The sequence below is a fragment of the Danio rerio genome, chromosome 20, assembly GCF_049306965.1.
Source record: "Danio rerio strain Tuebingen ecotype United States chromosome 20, GRCz12tu, whole genome shotgun sequence".
NCBI classification, from domain to species: Eukaryota; Metazoa; Chordata; class Actinopteri; order Cypriniformes; family Danionidae; genus Danio; species Danio rerio.
The window spans coordinates 7,508,665-7,529,562 of NC_133195.1; the positions used below are offsets into that span (position 1 = coordinate 7,508,665).

General features: G+C 33.8%; 2 protein-coding genes across 3 annotated transcripts in view; one reads left to right on the forward strand and one right to left on the reverse strand.

The window, feature by feature from the left end:
• dsg2.2 (desmoglein 2, tandem duplicate 2) overlaps positions 1–20,898 on the forward strand; it is a 713,230-nt gene that overhangs the window by 687,047 nt on the left and 5,285 nt on the right. The window contains exons 1-7 of one of the 2 annotated variants that reach the window (XM_021468600.3): positions 4,591–6,094; positions 10,597–10,719; positions 13,270–13,425; positions 17,803–17,947; positions 18,037–18,206; positions 18,319–18,453; positions 20,680–20,865. In XM_021468600.3, the coding sequence (XP_021324275.3) occupies positions 5,792–6,094; positions 10,597–10,719; positions 13,270–13,425; positions 17,803–17,947; positions 18,037–18,206; positions 18,319–18,453; positions 20,680–20,865 (1,218 nt within the window). In that variant the 5' untranslated portion in view covers positions 4,591–5,791. Of the gene's footprint in view, positions 1–4,590; positions 6,095–10,596; positions 10,720–13,269; positions 13,426–17,802; positions 17,948–18,036; positions 18,207–18,318; positions 18,454–20,679; positions 20,866–20,898 lie in introns of those variants that run through there. The other variant, XM_073934055.1, reaches the window with a different exon arrangement.
• The window catches only part of usp24 (ubiquitin specific peptidase 24), a 746,345-nt gene that overhangs the window by 514,508 nt on the left and 210,939 nt on the right, over positions 1–20,898 (reverse strand). The window lies entirely within an intron of this gene.

Here is a 20,898-nt window from a genome sequence, read left to right on the forward strand (position 1 = left end):
TACTGGTTTTCACAGCAACACTTTTTTCAGGAGTCAATAAAATATATTGTAAGGCAGTGTAAGACTGTTTACGAACCTTTTTTAAATGTTGATTTTATAGATGTTTCAGATGTTTGACTTTGGAAACCACCTGCAAAAACTAATAAAAAGTCATTTAATGACCTGTGGTCTAAAATGATCTGTCTGTGAGCAAATGTCAGGAACTTGTGGCTAAAACTGGAATTTGTAGAATGATTCAACTTAAGGATGCCAGTCATTTCTGTGGCAAATTACATAACTGCTCAGGTTCTGATTCAGATAGTGCAAGCAAACAGGAAAACCTACAGCCACTGAGATATTCAATTCAATTTATGTTTATTTATATGGAGCTTTTACAATGAAGATTTGAGTCAAAGCAGCTTAAGATAGCTGTTCTAGTAAATTGATATATATATATATATATATATATATATATATATATATATATATATATATATATATATATATATATATGTATGTATATATATAATTTATTATTATTTTTTTTTAATAAGCCCACTACATTTTAAAATACTCCAACTTGCTAGGTTGCTGCTGGAAGTGGTGTAAGTGAGGCCAGCAGGGGGTGCTCAACCCCCAGTATATTGTTGGGGACTCTATACTGCACAGTGAGCGCCGTCTTTTGGATGAGATGTTAAACCGAAGTCCTGACTCCCTGTGGTCATTAAAAATCCCTTCGAAAAAGAGTAGGCCATCCTGGCAAAATTTGCCCACTGGCCTCTGTCCATCATGGCCTCCTAACCATCCCCATATCATAATTGGGTTCATCACTCCTCTCCACCAATCAGCTCGTGTGCGGTCTGGCGCAATATGGCTGCCATCGCATCATCCAGGTGGATGCTGCACACTGGTGGTGGATGAGGAGATTCCCCCATTGCGTAAAGTGCTTTGAGTGACTAGAAAAGCAGTATATAAATGTAAGGAATTATTATTTTATTACTATTATTATTAAACTTGACACAATGTGAATCTGAATAAGACAGCAGCTTGCTATATTTCAGTAATACCTTGTTAAATATATTACAAATATAAAAAATCTATCAAGATAATTGAATGCATCTTTAACACATACTCAAGTTTTGTGTAATTTCTCTTATGCCATATCATAAAATATAAATAGCAAAGCCGCTAAAAAAAGGTCTATTTTAAGTAATACTGCTTCAATATGTATAATGTAGGACTGTACTGGACAATCAATCAATGATGTATCATATTTTAATTGTTAAACAACAACAAAAAAAGACATGTTCTGACTGTAATCTTCATATAACATCCAGATATTAAAATCTCAGAAGTTCAGACAGTGATTCATATATAAAAAAATAATCACTGCATGACCTTCAGAGATGTGGCACAGTTATAATCAATATGATTATGATTTTCAGTGTATTACAGCACACTGTGAGCAAACATCAGGACCTTGTGTTCTGTTTTTGTATCTGATGTGATGTGTGATGACTCGAGCAAGCAGGATATAAAGTAAAATGTATTTATAAAAAAGTGGTACAGAAAAGAAGTAGAAATAATAGTAATAATAATAATAATAGGGCAGCAGAGTGGCGCAGTGGGTAGCTGCAAGAAGGTTGCTGCATGGTTCGAGCTCCGGCTTGGCCAGCTGTCGTTTCTGTTTAGAGTTTGCATGTTCTCCCTGTGTTTGCGTGGGGTTCCTCCGGATGCACTGGCTTCCCCCACAACCCCAAAAACCTGTGCTATAGGTGAATTGGGTAGGCTAAATTGTCCATAGTGTATGCTTCTGTGTGGATGTTTCCCAGTGATGGGTTGCAGCATAATAAAACATATGCTGGATAAGTTGGCGGCTCATTCCGCTGTGGCGACCTCAGATTAACAAAGGGACTAAGCCGATAAGAAAATGAATGAATAATAATAATAAATTGACACTCTTGTTTTGTATATTGTTTTTTATATTGCTTGTTTGCACTGTATGCTGAGAGGACTGTAATTTAATCTGTGCTGTATATCAAGATAGTTCAGCATATTTGACAATAAACCTGACTTAAACTTAAAACTAAAAAAACATTTTTATAACCCAGAGTGAATGCTAAATAAAACAACAACAACAACATTAAAACACAAAATTAAAGGGTAATCATTAAAATTAAATCCATAAAACTTTATTTTATTTCTGTATTTCTATCGAATGGTTACACTTTTATTTTACTGTTGTTTTCTTTAGCATTGACTGTGGGTTATAAAAAACCTTTCTTAATGACCTAAAAAGTCAACACTGATTCACATGTAAACATGGATCGTGTAACATATTAGTACTGCAGGGAATTCCAAACAGTAAAGAGATGTCATTCTCGTTCTACAAGACGTTTTACCAAAGAAGATATCAAATGTCCAACATATTATTAGTGTTTCTCAGGTAGTGTTTTTGTTTGCATGACAGCTTTTACTACTGTGCTGGAAGTACGAGTCGATCTGAGAAGTAAGAAGAGTAGTTTTACTGCATTGTTAATGTTAACTTTGCAGAAATATGATAAAAATAACTTGATAAATGAAGTAAATGAAAATTATTATTATTTAGTCTGAGATTATTCATATTGTAAGAATATCTGAGACAGCTCTTTTCAGTCCACTATGATCTGATCATCCAAATGATTCCCCCTCTCTTTTTATTACAGTGTACACATGTAAACAATACATTTAAAAAAGTTATTTATGGGTGTTTTTTTAGTAAAGTTGATGATGTACACTTTTGAATTATGAGACATTGATCTCTGCTCTTTAAATGTTAAAAAGTTAACAAAGTGACTTTTATTAATCATTTGATATAATATATTGTCTGGGTTGGTAACCCATGTTAATAAACTTCAAGTACTTTTTCTGTTATTTTCTGAATTGAATCCAAACTAAACCAACTTTCTGTTCTACCTCTACTTTCCTGCCTCCGAGTTTTCCTGGAGTTTTCCACTCTCTGAAATATTATGTTTTTTTATTGTCCATCTATGTTAAGCTACTTTGACACAATATACTTTATGCAATTTTTTTCTGAATAAATAGTGTCTTGTACAATATTCATTCATTTTCTTGTCGGCTTAGTCCCTTTATTAATCCGGGGTTGCCACAACAGAATAAACCGCCAACTTATCCAGCAAGTTTTTACGCAGCGGATGCCCTTCCAGCCACAAAACGTGTGTGGATGTTTCTCTGGAAAACATCCACACACATATTCACACACTTGTACACTACGGACAATTTAGCCTACCCAATTCACTTGTACCGCATGTCTTTGGACTGTGGGGGAAACCGGAGCACCCGGAGGAAACCCACGCAAAACGCAGGGAGAACAAACAAACAAGAACATGCAAACTTCACACAGAAACGCCAACTGAGCCGAGGCTCGAACCAGCGACCCAGCAACCTTCTTACTGTGAGGCGACAGCACTACCTACTGCTTTGCCCCTAGCACAATGTAATGTTCCAAACTCTAAACTACCCGTACTGCAAACTGAGAGTGCAAATCAATAGAAAACATATTGTAAATCACACAGATTCCTTAACACAATAATTTAACTGATATTTAACTGATAGTGTAAAATAGACAACAGATCCCATGCTTTTGTGTCACGATTTAATTAACATTAGTCCACATTATTTTGGGAACTCTAGTTTTAACTTCTTTTACATTTCGAATTCATAAATGCTCCATTTTACCAAAATGTTAATCGGTGTCGACATTATTCAGGGTTCATACGGTCATGGCAAACCTGGAAAAGTCATGGAATTTTGACATGGTATTTTCAAGCCCCCTGGAATAGTTTTGGAAAAACAGAAAAACTCAGAGTTTTGAAATAGTCATGGAAATTAGTTTAACAAATATCTGTATACTTGAATTAGGGCTGCACAATATTGGAAACATCTGACATTACAGTATTTTGTATTTCTGTGATATATATTGTGATGCTGGGCGAAGCAGTGGCGCAGTAGGTAGTGCTGTCACATCACAGCAAAAAGGTCGCTGGTTCAAGCCTTGGCTCAGTTGGCGTTTCTGACTGGAGATTGCTTGTACTCCCTGCAGTCGCTCCGGTTTCCTCCGGGTGCTCCGGTTTCCCCCACAGTCCAATGACATGCGGTACAGGTGAATTGGGTAGGCCAAGTTGTCCATAGTGGATAAGTGTGTGTGTGTGTGTGTGTGTGTGTGTGTGTGTGTGTGTGTGTGTGTGTGTGTGTGTGTGTGTGTGTGTTTCCCAGAAATGGGTTGCGGCTGGAAGGGCATCCGCTGCGTAAAAACTTGCTGGATAAGTTAGCGGTTCATTCGCTGTGGCGACCCCGGATTAATAAAGGGACTAAGCTGACAAGAAAATGAATGAATGAATATTGTGATGGTAATACAATTTCATCAGATGATTTAACAGGTTTATCTGGATTGATTGGGGGATTTTGTAAAGGAGTGAATGTCTAATAATATATAACAATAAATAAATAAAATTTACTAAAGATAAAAATGAATGATAGTGTTCAGGTATTTACTCTTCAGGTACAGATATTGAAGAATCAACACTACATAGTCTTCTATTATTTAATCTTTATTGAAGTTACAAAACATTTCTTGTGGCCTGATGTTTTAAACTCTGAAATATTGAAATGTTCACTCAGTCACAGGCCTTAAAAGGACAGTTCACTCACCATTTACTCACACTTCACTTGTTTTAATACTAAAGGAGTTAATTAATTATATTATTATTGTGTTCATTAAAAAAAAAAAATAAAACTTGTGTAATAAAAATAGTGTCATATTTGGGTGAACTATTTCTTTATAAATGCATGCAGAGGATAAACGTTTTCTCCATTATGATTAAACTCTATATTAATCCCAACACTGCATATCCTGCGATGTGACTTAAAGATGTACACATTGCGATTTCGATGCTGAAACGAAATGTTGTGCAGCCCTAACTTGAATATAGGTTAGTTGTCTTTACTTATTTTTTGTCCTTGGCCACATAATTTGCTCTCACATTGTTAGTGCCGTGTAAGCATGATCAAAATCAATTTTACATAGATATAAAAGCAAATTGAAACAAAATAGATTGTTGCGTGTTCCATGATACCTTGTAATAAATTTTAAAATCATTGTTTTTCTTATTTTTTATCATACAGGAAGACATTACATAAAACATCATTAAAATGTCCTTGAAAGTTGTGGAAAAGTCATAGAATTTTAGTAGTAAAAATGTGCATGAACCCTGACTACACGTATAGATCGAAAAACTGTAATACAGTATAACAATACAGTAGTAATAGACAGTGAACAGTAAAAGTTCATTCTAAAGGTGACATCAAATTCAGAAGTCAGATAAAGTGGCTGAAAATCAGCTGTTTGCCTAAATATATATATAAAAAAAAAGATTAGATGGCATTGTCAGCTATACCTAAAGCAAACCGGTCTGAACTGTTGAAAGCAATTCAAATCTAAAGCAAACAAGTCATGGCTCTTCTAATCCTTTCTATTTAATTTCTCTTGTAATTAGTTTTTCTTCCGAAATAAATCACAGACACATGAGACAGCTACTTTTCATTAAAATCTACCCCATAGCTAATAAGTCAGTGATTCCACGTTAACAGTTTCTTCCAGTTCCTCAGAACTGTAGAGTGTAATTAATTACATAAATCAATGTTTTACTTTCGTTTTACTCTCTATATATATTTTTTATTTTAAATTAACTTTTAAAATGATCAAGTTATAAAAGTACAGTTCCATAACTTTTGTATTTTAAAAAAAAAGGTTATGATAATAACATTAATCATTAGCATTTTTACAAAGGGCTGTAATTTTCCCTTTAAACAGAAGTGGATCAACCGGCCATCTCTATGTAAGATTTCACTACCCAACCCACACATACAAACGCAGCATTCAAGAAGCTTGATGAGGAGGCACCTTTTTCTTTTTTTTCATTTTGGGGCGGACCAAAAAAATACTATGAGCATTATATTACTGTGGAGCCAAAAACAACACACAGTCCTATTACATCTCTGTTACAAGATGTTCCGCCTTCTGGATTTGGCTTTGGTGCTGTTTGTCACTTTGCAGGTATGTATATACATATACATGCGGTTTTATTATTTGTAACTTTAATAGAAAGTCATTTTCTTGACTTATTTAAACAGTAAACTCTTTGCAGTGTTATTTCATGTTTTTTTGTACCTAAATACGATTTGACCCTAAAAAACAATAAAGCACAGTTTATTTCATTTGTATTTGCTTGTAATTTATTACATTTCATCCATGATTGTTCTCCTACAGATCATGTCAATCGATCGAAAAGTAATATACAAAAATCGCATTAATATATATTTGTATCGCAGAAATGCAAAATATCACAATGTCGGATTACTCTAATATCGTTCAGCCCTAGTTGTCAGCAAATAGGCTGCTTATATTTTCACATTTTATTATCTTGTTCTGCTTTGAAAAGGGGTTAAAAAATACAGTTCAATTTTACAGTACATTCTGAACATTAATTAGGCGTTGCACTCGTATACGTGTAGAGATCTCTTGGTCAATAACTAAAGTTTAGCAGTGTTGTTGAGCACTGACATCCAGCAGTGTCACTTCTTTCATGGACAATTGTTTATTTTACAACATTTGATTTTACATTGATGATGGCGGCTCAGTCAAACAGCTCAAACAACAAAATCTCACAGCAATTCTTAACTTTTTAGTGGCTAATTCATCTGCATGTCATTCGTACATATTAGTAAGAATTGCTCATCCTGTGTGATTTTAATAAAGAGTAAGCAGTGGGCAAGGCTTCTGATCTGTATGTGTGGTGCACTTAAATAAATGAAGTAAAGCGTAGGAATAAGAACTGAGTTTGGACACTTACTAGGTTTCCTTATGCTCAGATTTGAACTATGTTTGTGTATGCATGTAAAAAGCATTGCATATTACCATTCAGTACACACATTACACCATGGGTGTCCAAACTCGACCCTGGAGGGCCGATGTCCTGCATATTTTAGTTCCTACCTCAAGTAAACATACCTGAAGCAGCTAATTAAGCTCTTTCTAGAAACTTCCAGGCAGGTCTGTAGAAGAAAGTTGGAGCTAAACTATGCAGGACACTGGCCCTCCAGGATCATGTTTGGACACCTTGGCATTACACAATCTGAAAGTCCTGTACCGAAATGGTTCGATACAAATACATGAACCTTATAACCCCTAGTGGAGAGGCTGGTTGGGATGGGATAGGTGGTGCTAGGCAATGTGCATTCCACATTTTAACACACATTTTAATTCATAACTAATCAATCCAAGTAACAGCCATAACTTTAACAAATAATACAAAATTTAGTACAGAATAAAATTTACATACGCATTTTAAAAACTTAATTTTGAAGGTTAAATAAATATATCATAATGCATAAAAGAATATACCGTAAAAGCAAATATGAGAAAGTAAAGTTGCTGAATTCTGTTTGTAAATAAATGTCACTTGGAAATTATGTCTGGGTTATTATTAATTATTAGTATAAATCACTGAGCCAAAAGCATTATGTCCTAACAAGCTGATCTAGTAACCAAACGATCAGTTATTATAAAATTAAAATACTGGATACAGGAGAAATGGCCAAGAATAAAGATCTGACTGACTTGGAAAAGAAGCAACCGTGTCATATTATCTGTGAGATGTCAAGGCCGAGAAGGTATGGTCTGAGGACAAATAAATCGGCCACAGGGTGCTCAGCGCTTCAGGTCTTATCAATTCATGGGTATAAATATAAATTGGATATCGAGGGCATGAAATATCATCTGAAATGAATCAACAAAAGGTCTAGTTTTTAAAAAAAATAATTTTATGGATTGGATTTTTATGGATTGTCCATATGGATGTTTTTCATCCCAAAATTAGAATTGCTGCACCATTTACTAAAGCCATTCTAAGCGGTTTTAAATTTTTTTTTTGTTGTTGAACACCAAAGAATATATTCAAAATGTTAAATAAAAAAAAAAAAAGAAGTTGACAAAAATAAAAATAAAATAAAAAAAACAACAACAAAATTTACAAACAGGTTGGAACAAGTGGAGAATAAGTAAATGACAGAATTTGATTTTTTTGTTTTGTTTAATTATCCATTTAAATTATTTATTGAACCATATATATTAAACCATGTCATCAATCATTTACAGAGTTTCATTTAATCTGTGTATTGTACAATCTCAAAAGAGTTTGGTGTGTTATCATAGTATAAATTAATTGCATACTGATACAATCAATGAGCCAATGCCATCAAGACTAGAAAAACAGAAATAATTCAACCACAACTGCAAAGTCGCCACATCTAAAATATACAGTAGATTATGATACCAACATCAGTTTTATACAACTATGATGATTAAATCTATGCCAATATAGCAAGTCACAGTATCTAAAGAGATTTGCGGTTTGATGGCACTCAAAAATAAACAGCAGTTCTGCGTTTAAGTGAAGAAGTGGATTATTGTCAAGAATGTCAACCCATACTTAAACCTGGTCCTCTGCTTTTGACCCATCTAAGTGAACACACAGGAGTGTAAAGTGAGAGCACAAACACAGTGAGCATCTTAAAAAGTGATGTCAAACCTTGCTTCCCTCCACACAGCAAGCCAGACCCACAACAATAAATAATATTAAATTAAAATTAGAACTCCTCTAAATTAATGAGGAGCCCGGAGTCTCAGTAAAGGCACAAAAAAACAAAAAACAAAAACGAATGAACAAGGAAATATCGTAAAATCAAAATTATTTGACTATAAATCTTCAAAAAGGAGACAATAAAAAGCATGCGGAGGTAAATGCCAAAATAACAAACAAAACTCAACAGCTAACTAAGTTTTTAACCCTCTTACCTGCACATGAAATTAAACAAATAAAATAACATTCACTTACCTCCGTAATAACCACAAAACATTAGGAAAAATCAATAAACAAGGCACCCTCCTCAGCACACGTGTCTCCGTATATCTCAAAGTCAACACCATTGGTCAACACTCAGCAATCACTTTTAACATTTTAGCCGAGTAAAAATTCAACACAGTTTCTACTTCACAAAACAATCAACAAAAGCCGGGAGAAAGGAGACTCTTCGAAACAAGTCGGCCTCCACGTGCTGGCTGGCACCTGATTCACCGCACCTGTGCGGCATGATGAAACCTATTTGGAGACAGAGGCGGAGAGAAGAGAACCACACGCAATACACACACAATCAAAAACCTCACTACTTAAGATATTAATTTATTTATATTATTTTTTATATTATCATTTAATTATTTAAGAAAATATGTAACAAGAGTAAAGAAGCAACTTAAGAAGAGAACTTTAAATAACCTTTTTTTTCTCAGAGTGAAGAACATATAAGAAAATTTTATTTGTATTCTTAAAAAAAAAAGTGAAATGAAAGAGAGCAAAATGGTTCTCCATGGAACTGCTGATGCCAATAAAAAAGCTAAAGAAACAAGGCAACAAAAAACGAGACAAAACTACTGATTTTTAAAAATAAATATTGTACACAATATCAAAATAGACCGCTTACAAAATACCAATGCAGCTATGAATGATCACTTGCTATTTAGTGTGCTATTATACAATACATTATTATGCAGTGTGAACTTGTTAGCACAGTACAGAACTGGCTTTACATTTCATTCATCCTTTACTGATGGATTTATTTTATCATTATTTTATCATTATTTATCATTTATTTACTGATGTTCATGCTTGTTTTTTTTTTTTTTTTTTTTTTTTTTGGGGGGGGGGGGGGGGTTACTACACTATTGGAGTTTACTTCTTATGTTGAACACAAATTCATGTATTGAAGAGTTTTGTGAACTGGTAGCCATTGGCATCCACATGTCAATGGCTACCAAGTTCCAACATTTTTCAAAATAACTTATTTTGTGTACAACAGAACAAAGAAACTCATAAAGGTTTAGAACAACCAAGGGATGAGTAAATGGTTAGTACATTTTCATTTTTGGGTGAAATATCCCTTTAAAAGTTGAAGCAAACTGGACAAACGAGGTTTGTGATGCAGCAAAACTTTAATAAGTCCAGACACTATCATACAGAGGATCATTTTTCAATATCTTGTCAAATCTGTATAATCAGTCTTATGACTTGCATGTACAAGTCCATACAAAGTTGCAGCCAAATGGATTGACATGTGAACACAGATTGGAGTCAGTCTATGCAAATCAGCTTCTGAAAAACAGCAATGTCAGTTCTCTTTACAACCCTGAGGCAGAAATTTTCCATCTGAATTCAGCTCTTACATTCAAATACAATGTTTTTGCTCTTATGTAATCACATCAGCGGAGTGTGATTTTATATAAAAAGTTATCTCAGATTAATTCATGTAGAGAGCTCTAAAATGAAAATTACATTCAGTTAAATTCAAAAATAATCATAAAATCTTTACTGTTGAACAACATAGCAAATAAACGTAACCACAATGCCAAACAAGAACGAAATGAATGGAAGTACTATAGTTATTGTTGTTGCTGTTATTATTATCATTATTTTCTGTAATTTTATATTTTGTTTTATTTTCCAGATCCTGAGCACTGGAGACTGCTGGAAAGTGTCAGAGAAACAGCGTCATAAAAGGGAATGGGTCATTCCTTCCAAAAAGATTACAGAAAATGTTGACTACAGCAAAACCCCAATCATTGGCAAGGTAATAAGCATCAAATCTTATCAACACGGTGTTGCCACTGCATTATTATTGTATGCATCTGTGTCTATGCAAATGTAACCACACTTTACATATATTAAAAACAAAATGAAAATATCCACGAGATAACGTTGACACATTTCACAAATCGGCTGTGTTTAGTTTTCTATTTGTTTTAAATGAAGTATATTACAAAAATGTAACTCATCTTAACTCGATATTTTAAAGCATAGCAAACACTGCTAATTAATAAAATGTTGGAAAAGCTAATATTTCTGAGTTTAATTGAATTGCTTGGGCTAACTTTAAAAGATATTATATAAAGTGATTAAATGAATGACAAAATAAAATGCACAAATACTCTTTTAAAAGGTTAATAAAAGTTATTTTCAAATCCAATCCACATTCAGAACGTCTACTACAATGCTGTTTATATTGGTTTACCTGAGGGAACTATAAGGAAGTTGCAATTGATACAAAATGCAGCCGCCAGAGTTTTAATGAAATTGAAGAAACAAGAACATATTACACCAGCATTAATAGAATTACCAGTGCACTAAAGGATAGATTTTAAGAATCTTTGGTCCCACTTTATATTAAGTGTCCTTAACCATTATGTACTTACATAAAAAAAAAAAATACAGTGTACTTATTGTGTTTATAATGTATTTGAGAACACTTGTGGTGCTTTTGAGTTGGGATAGAGGTTGGGTTATGGACAGGTTTGGTGGTATACGTAGGTTTAAGGGTGGGTTAAAGTGTAAGGGATGGTCAACAGTGTATTTACAAATGGAATTACAAAAGTTAATTACAGATGTAATTACATACAAGTATTTAATCAAGCATACACAGTAAATAAATGTATTTACAAAATAAAGTACATTGTAACAAACTATTAATTCCTGTTTAAGTACATATTAGTTAAGGCCACTTAATATATAGTGGGACCGATTCTTTTATTAGTTTATAAGGCACTACACAACCTGACACATTCTTACATTTTTGAATGCTTATCGAGATACAATCCAAACCAATTCATATGCTCTTCTAGCGCTGGACTTTTAGAATTAATCTGATGCGGTGTGGCGACACCTCTTTTAGTCACTATGCTCTAAAAATTTGGAATTGACTCCCAAATGAAATGAAAAAATCCCCTAACACTCATGTTTTTAAAAAGCGTGTTACCTTGTAAACTGCATATGAATAAAACAGTATGTGAAATGTATGAATTTTATGTATATATGTATATTGTGTAGGTGTATGTACATATGCATGCTTATGTATGTGCATATGTAAGGACTATTGTGTGTGTGATTGTGTAGATATATGCATATATGCGTGTACATGTATCTGAGTATACACTTGTTGTTTATTTTGCTTTATTTGTCTATACATTTTTGGATTTGTTTTTTTTTTACAATGATTGTTGTTTGTGAAAAGTGCTAAACAAATCAAATGTTTAATTATTATTATTATTATTATTATTATTATTATTATTACTGTTGACTGGACAATAATCACAATTCCAAGCCAACATTACATTTTTAGAGTTAAGAGCAGTGGCGAATATAGGCATTTCCTGCTGACATTTGAGCGCTACTGAGCACATTCTTAAAGAGCGCTGATTTGCAGTTGTGTTCATGTGCTCAACAAAATTGACTGTGATTGGACATGAAGGTCATCAGTTCACCAAACTCACTACTGAGTGTAAACACAGATACAGGGACACTGGAGCGTTTCAAAGCCATGTCGATCAGCTAGTTTGTATATAAGCTGAAATACAAGCGATCCACTGATGAATCGCAGCTTTAAAATGCTCCAGTGTCCCTGTATCTGTGGTTACACTAAGTAAACACCGGTGAGTTCGATGAACGCATAAGCTTTACGCCCAATCACAGTCATTTCTGTTGTGGGCAATTTTTAAATTTCAGTATCGATTCATGCAAGCGAGCCTACTTCAAAGTTTAAGGGATTATTTTGTTTGTAGGTTCAAGACCCCTTCATTGTCAGAAGTAGGGGTGCACAATACTGAAAAAATCTGACATTGCAATATTTAGTTTTTGCCACAATATATATTGCAATATTAATAAAATTTCAATATTTAAATATTTGGAAATATTTAATTAATTTGGATCGACTAAGATGATCAAGTCTTTTTCCATGCCTGCATAAATAATCACAAATTACAAGCAAAAATAAATAAATAAACTGTGATATATGGTTTTCCAGGGAGTCTAACCAGTACTCAAGTACAGACATTGAACAATCAAAAGAAACATAACTTGATCATTATTGTATAAATATTAAAAACAAAAATTATCACGACTTAATATTATCTTTATATTTTAATCTCTAATAAATAATCTAATCCTTGCGATGTGACTATTGCAGATACAAACATTGCAATATCAATGCTTAAACTTTATATTGTTTAGCCCTATCAGTGTGTTGTCTGATTTCAATAGTTATCTGTGATTTAGAACTGGCCATCTTTTACATTTATCTGTGGTTCCAGCAATCTAACCAGGATTACTGCTCTGTCAACTTCTTCAGATACGCTCAGACATGGACGATAAAGTGGCATTACGCTACACGCTAAGGGGTCCAGGAATAAACGAGCGCCCTGTTGGTTGCTTCATGGTAGAAGAGTACAAAGGATTAGTTCGCATCATACAGCCTCTGGATCGTGAAGAGAGGAATAACTACACTGTAAGTATAACAAACACACATATTTAGGATACAAAGCATTCAAACAGCACACTGTGGCATGTCCTATGGTAGACCACAACTGTAGTCACCTCATTAACTTTGAAGGTTTTGAGAAACACTTGCCTTTCTGACTTTGGAGGCAGTCTGAACACCAAGACACCACATACAACTGAGTTAGGACAAACCTCTTGAAGCAGTGTAATGGGTTTATCATATCCAATAAACTAGAGAGAGCACATAAAAATATAATAAATATGAATTAAATAAAGTACAATTTATTCATGACCAGTGAATTTTAATGTTTAAAAGTTTAACAAAGTCAGGTATGAGCTACCTGGACTTATTTAGCTATTATATGAATTTATTTACATGCATACTAATATTTTTTACAATTTATTGTTACAAACAACCAAGTCCTAAATTCTATAATGAATTTGAAACATAAATAAGTGTAATACACTCATGAATCACATAATGAGGTTTAGATGTTACCTGATATAGAACAGATGTTACCATATGGTACATGTAGTATGCTTATTATTTGCTGTTTAAATTGAGACCTCTGTTTTCAGCTTCCAATTAATGACTTAAAGCGACACTCATTCAGAGTATATACAGGAATCAGAGGGTAAAATGCAATACCTTTAAAGAACTTTTTTTAAGACTCTTTCCATAAATTTTCAGACCTTAAAACAATTTTCATCCGGAAACACTGGTGAGATTTTAACTTACAGTATATTTACTAAATATTAATATAAGAAACTAATCCAAAACTAAAATATTATTCAAATGCTGAATAAAAATCTATTAAATCTAGCTAATTCAGCAGGTTGGCGCCTATAGAACTTTTTCTTAGAATGCAAAATTACCCATTATGCTTTGCGTGTATGCGCAAGGAGGATGGTAAGAACTTCCGGTTGGCAGCTGATGCGTATAAAGAGTCACATTCGACCAGCATTGAAATGATAGTTTTAATCTATCTTTTCTATTAATCTTTGAACTAAAACTGATGTTGATCTGCACCTCCCCTGGACTGATTATTAAAAAAATGCGATCTAATGGGATGGAAAACAACTGCTGCGAGGCAATTTTCTCTTGTTGTCAGATGGCATCTTAAGCCATTTAAATAAAGCCTCGTCATCACTAAAGTGAACATTTTCTTTCTTTCAAATATATAACCAACCCAAACAAATGTAATTCACAAAAATGTTTGACACACACACATAGCCTGCTATACTTTCCCACTCACACACTGATTTAATGTATCACAAACTGAAAATAAAGTGGCATTTTGAAATGACAGAAAAACGCACACTGTGATAAATACTACACAATACAAACTAATGAAATGAAACATTAGGGGCCCTATATATCATACACCCGGGGCAATGTTGTGCAAGGCGTGACGCAATTGTTGTTTGCTAGTGTCAGCTTGGCGCAATAGTTGTTTTGATGTTTTGCTGCACGCTGTTTAAATAGCAAATGCATTTGTGATCATATGTGCGCCCATAGTTGTTCTGGTCTAAAAATGGAGGTGTGTTAAGGCGCATTGCTGGCTTGTGCTATTTTGAGAAACTATAATAGATTTTTCAACAGACCAGAACAAAGCCGGTCTATTGTCCAGCACAGAGCACGTTAGTTGTGCTCCTCGCTTACACACAAGATGTAGAGCAATACGCAAATATTTTTACATATTAAAAAGAATTGGTGAATTGGGTAGGCTAAATTATCCTTACTGTATGAGTGAATGTGTGTGGGGATGCTTCCCAGAGATGGGTTGCGACTGGAAGGGCATCCGCTGTGTAAAAACTTGCTGGATAAGTTGGCGGTTCATTCCGCTGTGGCGACCCTGGATTAATAAAGGGACAAAGCCGACAAGAAAATGAAATGAAAAAGAATTAAAATATTAAGGATATATATATATATATATATATATATATATATATATATATATATATATATATATATATATATATATATATATATATATATATAGGATATAATAAGAATATATATATAGGATATAAATATAAAGGATTAAAATATTACAAAACATAATTTTTTTCTAGCCTACATAAATATAACAACCACTGCTTTCATGTCTTCTTCATCTCGGGAGGCTTTTTCAGTTCATTCATAACAATTTGCTTTTGCATAATGTTATTATTATTAGCAGTATTATTTATTATATCCATAATAAATCCATATTTATATTTGTTTTATTAAAAACAGGATTAGATTTGTCCACCTGTCAGGTTTTAGACCATATGGGGCACAGCATGTGTATTAGAATATAACAGTTTTTTTTTTACCACACTTCTTATTATTGTTCATTTATTCGTTTTCGGAAAATTATAACTGAATTTAGAAACAGTTTTGAAAGAACTGTTTGCGCTTAACAAACGAAATTAATTATTTATAGGCTAATTGATGTCTGTGCATACTAAGTTTCCCTATTCACGAGAGCGAAAGTAATTTATCTCTCATTCTTGCGCTGTAGATGCTCTGTTTAACTGTTTTCTTGCTAGTGAAATGCTCAGTTTTTCCACTTACACTTACTTTACGTCATGTAAGTAGCAAATGCACCATGGCACGACGCAACTGACTCTTAAAAGGAATGGGAGATGAGACTCTGATTGGTTTATTCTCAAAACACACCTATAACTCATTAAGAAAATAGGCTCAGCCCTTTTAGACCATGCGCAAAGCGGATTTTTCCGTCCTTATATCAGCAAAAGTGGATTCTAACATGCCCTGAATGCGTTTGCACCCTGCCCTTTGCACTTTGCCCATTGACTATCAAAATAGAGCCCAAATGCTCCCGGTTAGAATCAAGATGCAAATCAGCAAGAATAGTATCAGTCACATACTTTTGTTAGTAATTTTTGGAAATTGTACGGCTTACATACCTGCTAGTTTCATGCCATTATTGTAGTTTGCTCTTTATAATGCAGTAAGGTATTGTTTTTTGTGAGGTATTGTTTATTGTGAGGTATTGTGTGTGTGTCTGCATTGAAGAGCCACAGAGTACAGTATAACAGTTAGCAGGACAGGAACACTGACGCTATATTTCAGCATCTTATCTAATGGCAGACACTGAATTAACATTTTTCTTTCGCACTAGAACTGCATATGACAGAAGTATAACGGCTTTAACACACGTCTTTCTTTCAAAATTAAAGTTTTGCATGACAAAAACACTCCGTAAGCCACTGAAAACAGTATTGACACCCAGTGGAGAATTGCTGCTTTGGCTTATGACAATTCTTAACGGTAGTCCTAAACACCCTGCACGAAGATGCTGGTCACTATGACGCCCTCCATGCAGCAATGAAGATAAAGGTCTTTAGAGCTGCAGAAATGATGGTGTTGCCTTTGTAGCCGCAGTAAACAAAGTGGCATGATGTCAAATCTAGTTGGATTTCATTGATTTTATTGACAATGCAGCATTCTGATATTCACAGACTTAATTCAGGCAAACTTTAGCATGCAACCATACATTGAATAATCAAAAGTTATATAAAAATTTAAAACCTTTTGAATAGCATTTAAGACTTTTAAATACTTTTTAAAGATCTTAAATTTTTCTACATTGAACTTAAAGTTTAATCATTTTTAATCCATTCAGCTGATCTCCAAGTCTGGAATGAGCACTTTTAGCTTAGCTTAGCATAGATTATTCAATCAGATTCAACCATTAGCATCTCACACAATTTCAAAACCATTTTTTTTTTAAATATTCCTATTTCAAGCTTGATTCTTGCTGTGGTGGTCAGCAATGAAGTGAATGTAATTCCTTACTGTACTTAAGTAGCTTTTTCATGTACAGTGTTTGTACTTTTCTGGAGTATTTCCATTTGAGAACACATTGTACTTTAACTTCAAAATATTTTAAAATCAATACCTTTTACATTTTGCAAAACCAGTTGTTCCCTTTTAATTAGGGTGTATTAAAACGTAATTGGTCAAGCATGCATCAAGTAATGTCTAATGTTATTTTGTCAGCAGCAGCTATGGTACTGCAGCAAAATTTCCGTATTATTATGCCAAAATGATTCCATAGTTTCTAGCCACATCATCCCAAAAATTGCAACCTTTCATTTTCTAACTTCTTAGTACACAAGAGAAAAGTTAAGCTTTAAAGAGGAAAATTATCTACACTTTTTCTTTGTGCGATATGCTAATGGTCTAATCTGATTCAACGAATTATGTTAAGCTAAACTAAAAGTGCTCTTATCAGACCTGAGATTGGCTGAATGAACTTAAAAAATAGTAAAGATCAACAGTTAAACTCTAGGGGAGTTTCCAAAGCAGGTTAATGTTTCTTTAATACCTGCAAAACATTGATTTTCTTCTGTGTGTTTGTGTGTCTTGTAGCTAATTGGCACTGCATGGTATGTAGTTAATGGCTCCATAGCTGAAGATAATATTCAAATAAGTGTCACCGTGGAAGACCAAAATGATAACCCACCAGTTTTCATCAAGGCAGAAGGAAGCAGCATTTATGAAGGGAGTCCAGCTGGTGAGCCTGCACTGACAACAATTGTTTAGTTTTATGAACTTTCTTAGAATCAAGATGAGATGTTTTTGTAATCGCCGTGTCCTTTCTAGGTACGTTTGTAACTAAAGTTGAGGCAACAGACGCAGATGAGCCAAACACTCTTCACACTAAGATAGCATTCAGTATAATCAAACAAGAACCCAACAACAACAACCATTTCTTCACTATTGATAAAGACAGAGGAATAATCTCTCTGAAAAACCCAGCACTTGACAGAGAGGTATGTTTTCAGTTATAATGTTACTCCCATATGCCTGTTTATGTGTCTACTTTATAAAGAGATCATTCAGTCAAACAGTCTGGATGCATTTAATTCCTTTTCTTTTGAACAGGAAAACAGTTTGTATGTTCTTACAGTACAAGCTGCTGACATGTATGGAGATGCTACAGGAAATTCTGCTACAGTTACTATACCCATAGATATCCTGGATGTCAATGACAATATTCCCACTTTGGAGAAAGATGAGGTAATGTAGGCAATGGCTAAGGTAACTCAAAGCATTTTAGGAAACTGATTGAAACAAACCATTTAAGTTCAAAAACTAATCTATATTACTATAAGTACTGTGAACTTAATCCATTTAAGTAAATGAAGCAATTTGAGCACAGTAAAACCTAACAAAGACAACTTAAACCAACTGAGTACTGTAAAACCCAATAAGTTAAGATAACTCAAACCATTTGAGGAAACCGATCGCTATAAACCATTTAATTAACTCTATACCTTCAACACCGAGTTCGAAACTCTTTTCAAATGAGCAGAATTAACTTTCAGTCAATTTTAAGTTAATTACACTAATTTCATTTGATAAAGCTGACTGTCGGATTTTACACTGTACAGACAGTGACTGCAGTGTTATGTTACATTTTTGTATGTATACTAAATTACAGTAAAATAAAATATACTTGTGGGCGACGCAGTGTCGCAGTAGGTTGTGCTGTCACAGCAAGAAGCTCGCTGGTTCGAGCCTCGGCTGGGTCAGTTGCCGTTTCTGTGTAGATACATTTATGTTTGCGTGGGTTTCCTCTTGGTGCTCCGGTTTCCCCCACAGTCCAAAGACGTGGCATAGGTGAATTGGGTAGGCTAAATTGTCCATAGTGTATGAGTGTGAATGAGTGTGTATGGTTGTTTCCCAAAGATGGGTTGCGGCTGGAAGGGCATCCGCTGTGTAAAAGACATGCTGCAAGTTGGCGGTTCATTCCGCTGTGGTGACCCCACAATAACAAAGGGATTAAGCCGAAAAGAAAATGAATGAATAAATGAATAAAACATACTTGTTTCAATAGAAAGTTTGTTTCAGTTTCCAATCAATTCTTGATTTCTGTATTAGTAATAGAGTGCATTTTAACTACAGTATATTTTAGAGAATTACGGTTAAACCACAAAAAAGTGAGAAAAAAAAAGGTAAAGTTTGATGAGACGTTTTTATGGTGGTCTGACAAAGCCATGTTAAAATGTTTGAAATAACTTAAAGTATACAATCATTTCTACTCACAAGTCAGAAAGCTACTACCAATAAGATTTAGCGAACAGCTAGCAGCTACAGTATTATACAGAAATTAACCATGCTTTTACTACCAAAACACTTTTTAGCAAAATATGGTTAACACATTTTCACCATAGTTTTGCAGCACTAACCATAGTTCAACAATGATATTTGTAGAAAACTGTAGTAATGTAAATGGTAATCAATGTTAAGTTTAGTGGCTAATTTGTACCAATTTATACAGTTCATTAAGTCGTATGAAAATGTAAGATTTTAAAAGGAGGTGTGGCACCAAATGACTGTTTTTAAACGATTTAATATATACTGTAGCTAGCATGTTGCTAGAACACTGTGCTGCTATGTTTTAACATGCTGCTAGCATGTTAGGAGTTCTTGAACTGGGTGGATGTAGGCTAAATTCTCCCAAGAGTCAGGGTTTCTGCAGGTTTCATGAAGTCAAATATAAGACTTTTTAAGACCCTTTTAAGACAATTAAGATTAATATTTTAGACTTTTTTTCCTAATGGCCTAATGAGTTGTTTAGCTTTTGTAATTTGTGGAATTTGCTGTAAAAAAATGTCTAACAGCTGTTGTGAATTGTATCTCTTTGCAATAAAACACACATGTACACATTAAAAATAAAATTTTATGGAGATGTATTGTTGGTCATTGGATGGATGTCGGCGCAAATTGAGTAGCTTTACTTGTACAAAGCAAAATCAAGATCTATTAAAAACAGAAGAAATATGTCAGTGCATTAAAGACTTTTTTGGGCCTAAAATTTAGATTTTAAAATTTAAGACATTTAAAACTTTTTAAGACCCAGCAGACACCCTGGTCACTAAAGAGTTTATGTTTGAAATTTTTGACACTCTCAACAAAAGTCTATGGGATTTTATAGCTTTATTAAGTCAACAAACATTATGAAATTATATACAGAGTTAACCTACTTAAACTGATCAAAAAAACAGTCAAATGTTAAAACGTATAAAAATCATCAAGCATTCAAATCAAACTAATCGCATGTAATATTAGTATTTAAACTAAATACATTTTCATCATTAGTAGCATGAGGTTGCGTGAAACATAACTTTTAATTTTCTTTTAAAGGGAAAGTTCGCTCAAAAATTTAATTTGCATGAGTATATATGCATACTTCACATAATCATACTTCATAAGTGCAGACACCTATTGTTGGTTTTATAGTTTTCAGTAAGTATCGATGAGAATGAGGCACCTATCGAGGTTTTGAGGATCCAGGCACTGGATATTGATGAAGTACAAACAGACAATTGGTTGGCTGAGTTCACAATTGTGACAGGGAACGAAGATGGACATTTCAGTATTAAGACTGATCCAAGGACTAATATGGGGGTTTTGTACCTGAACAAGGTCAGAGCTTATTTTGTATACAGTTCTGAGAAC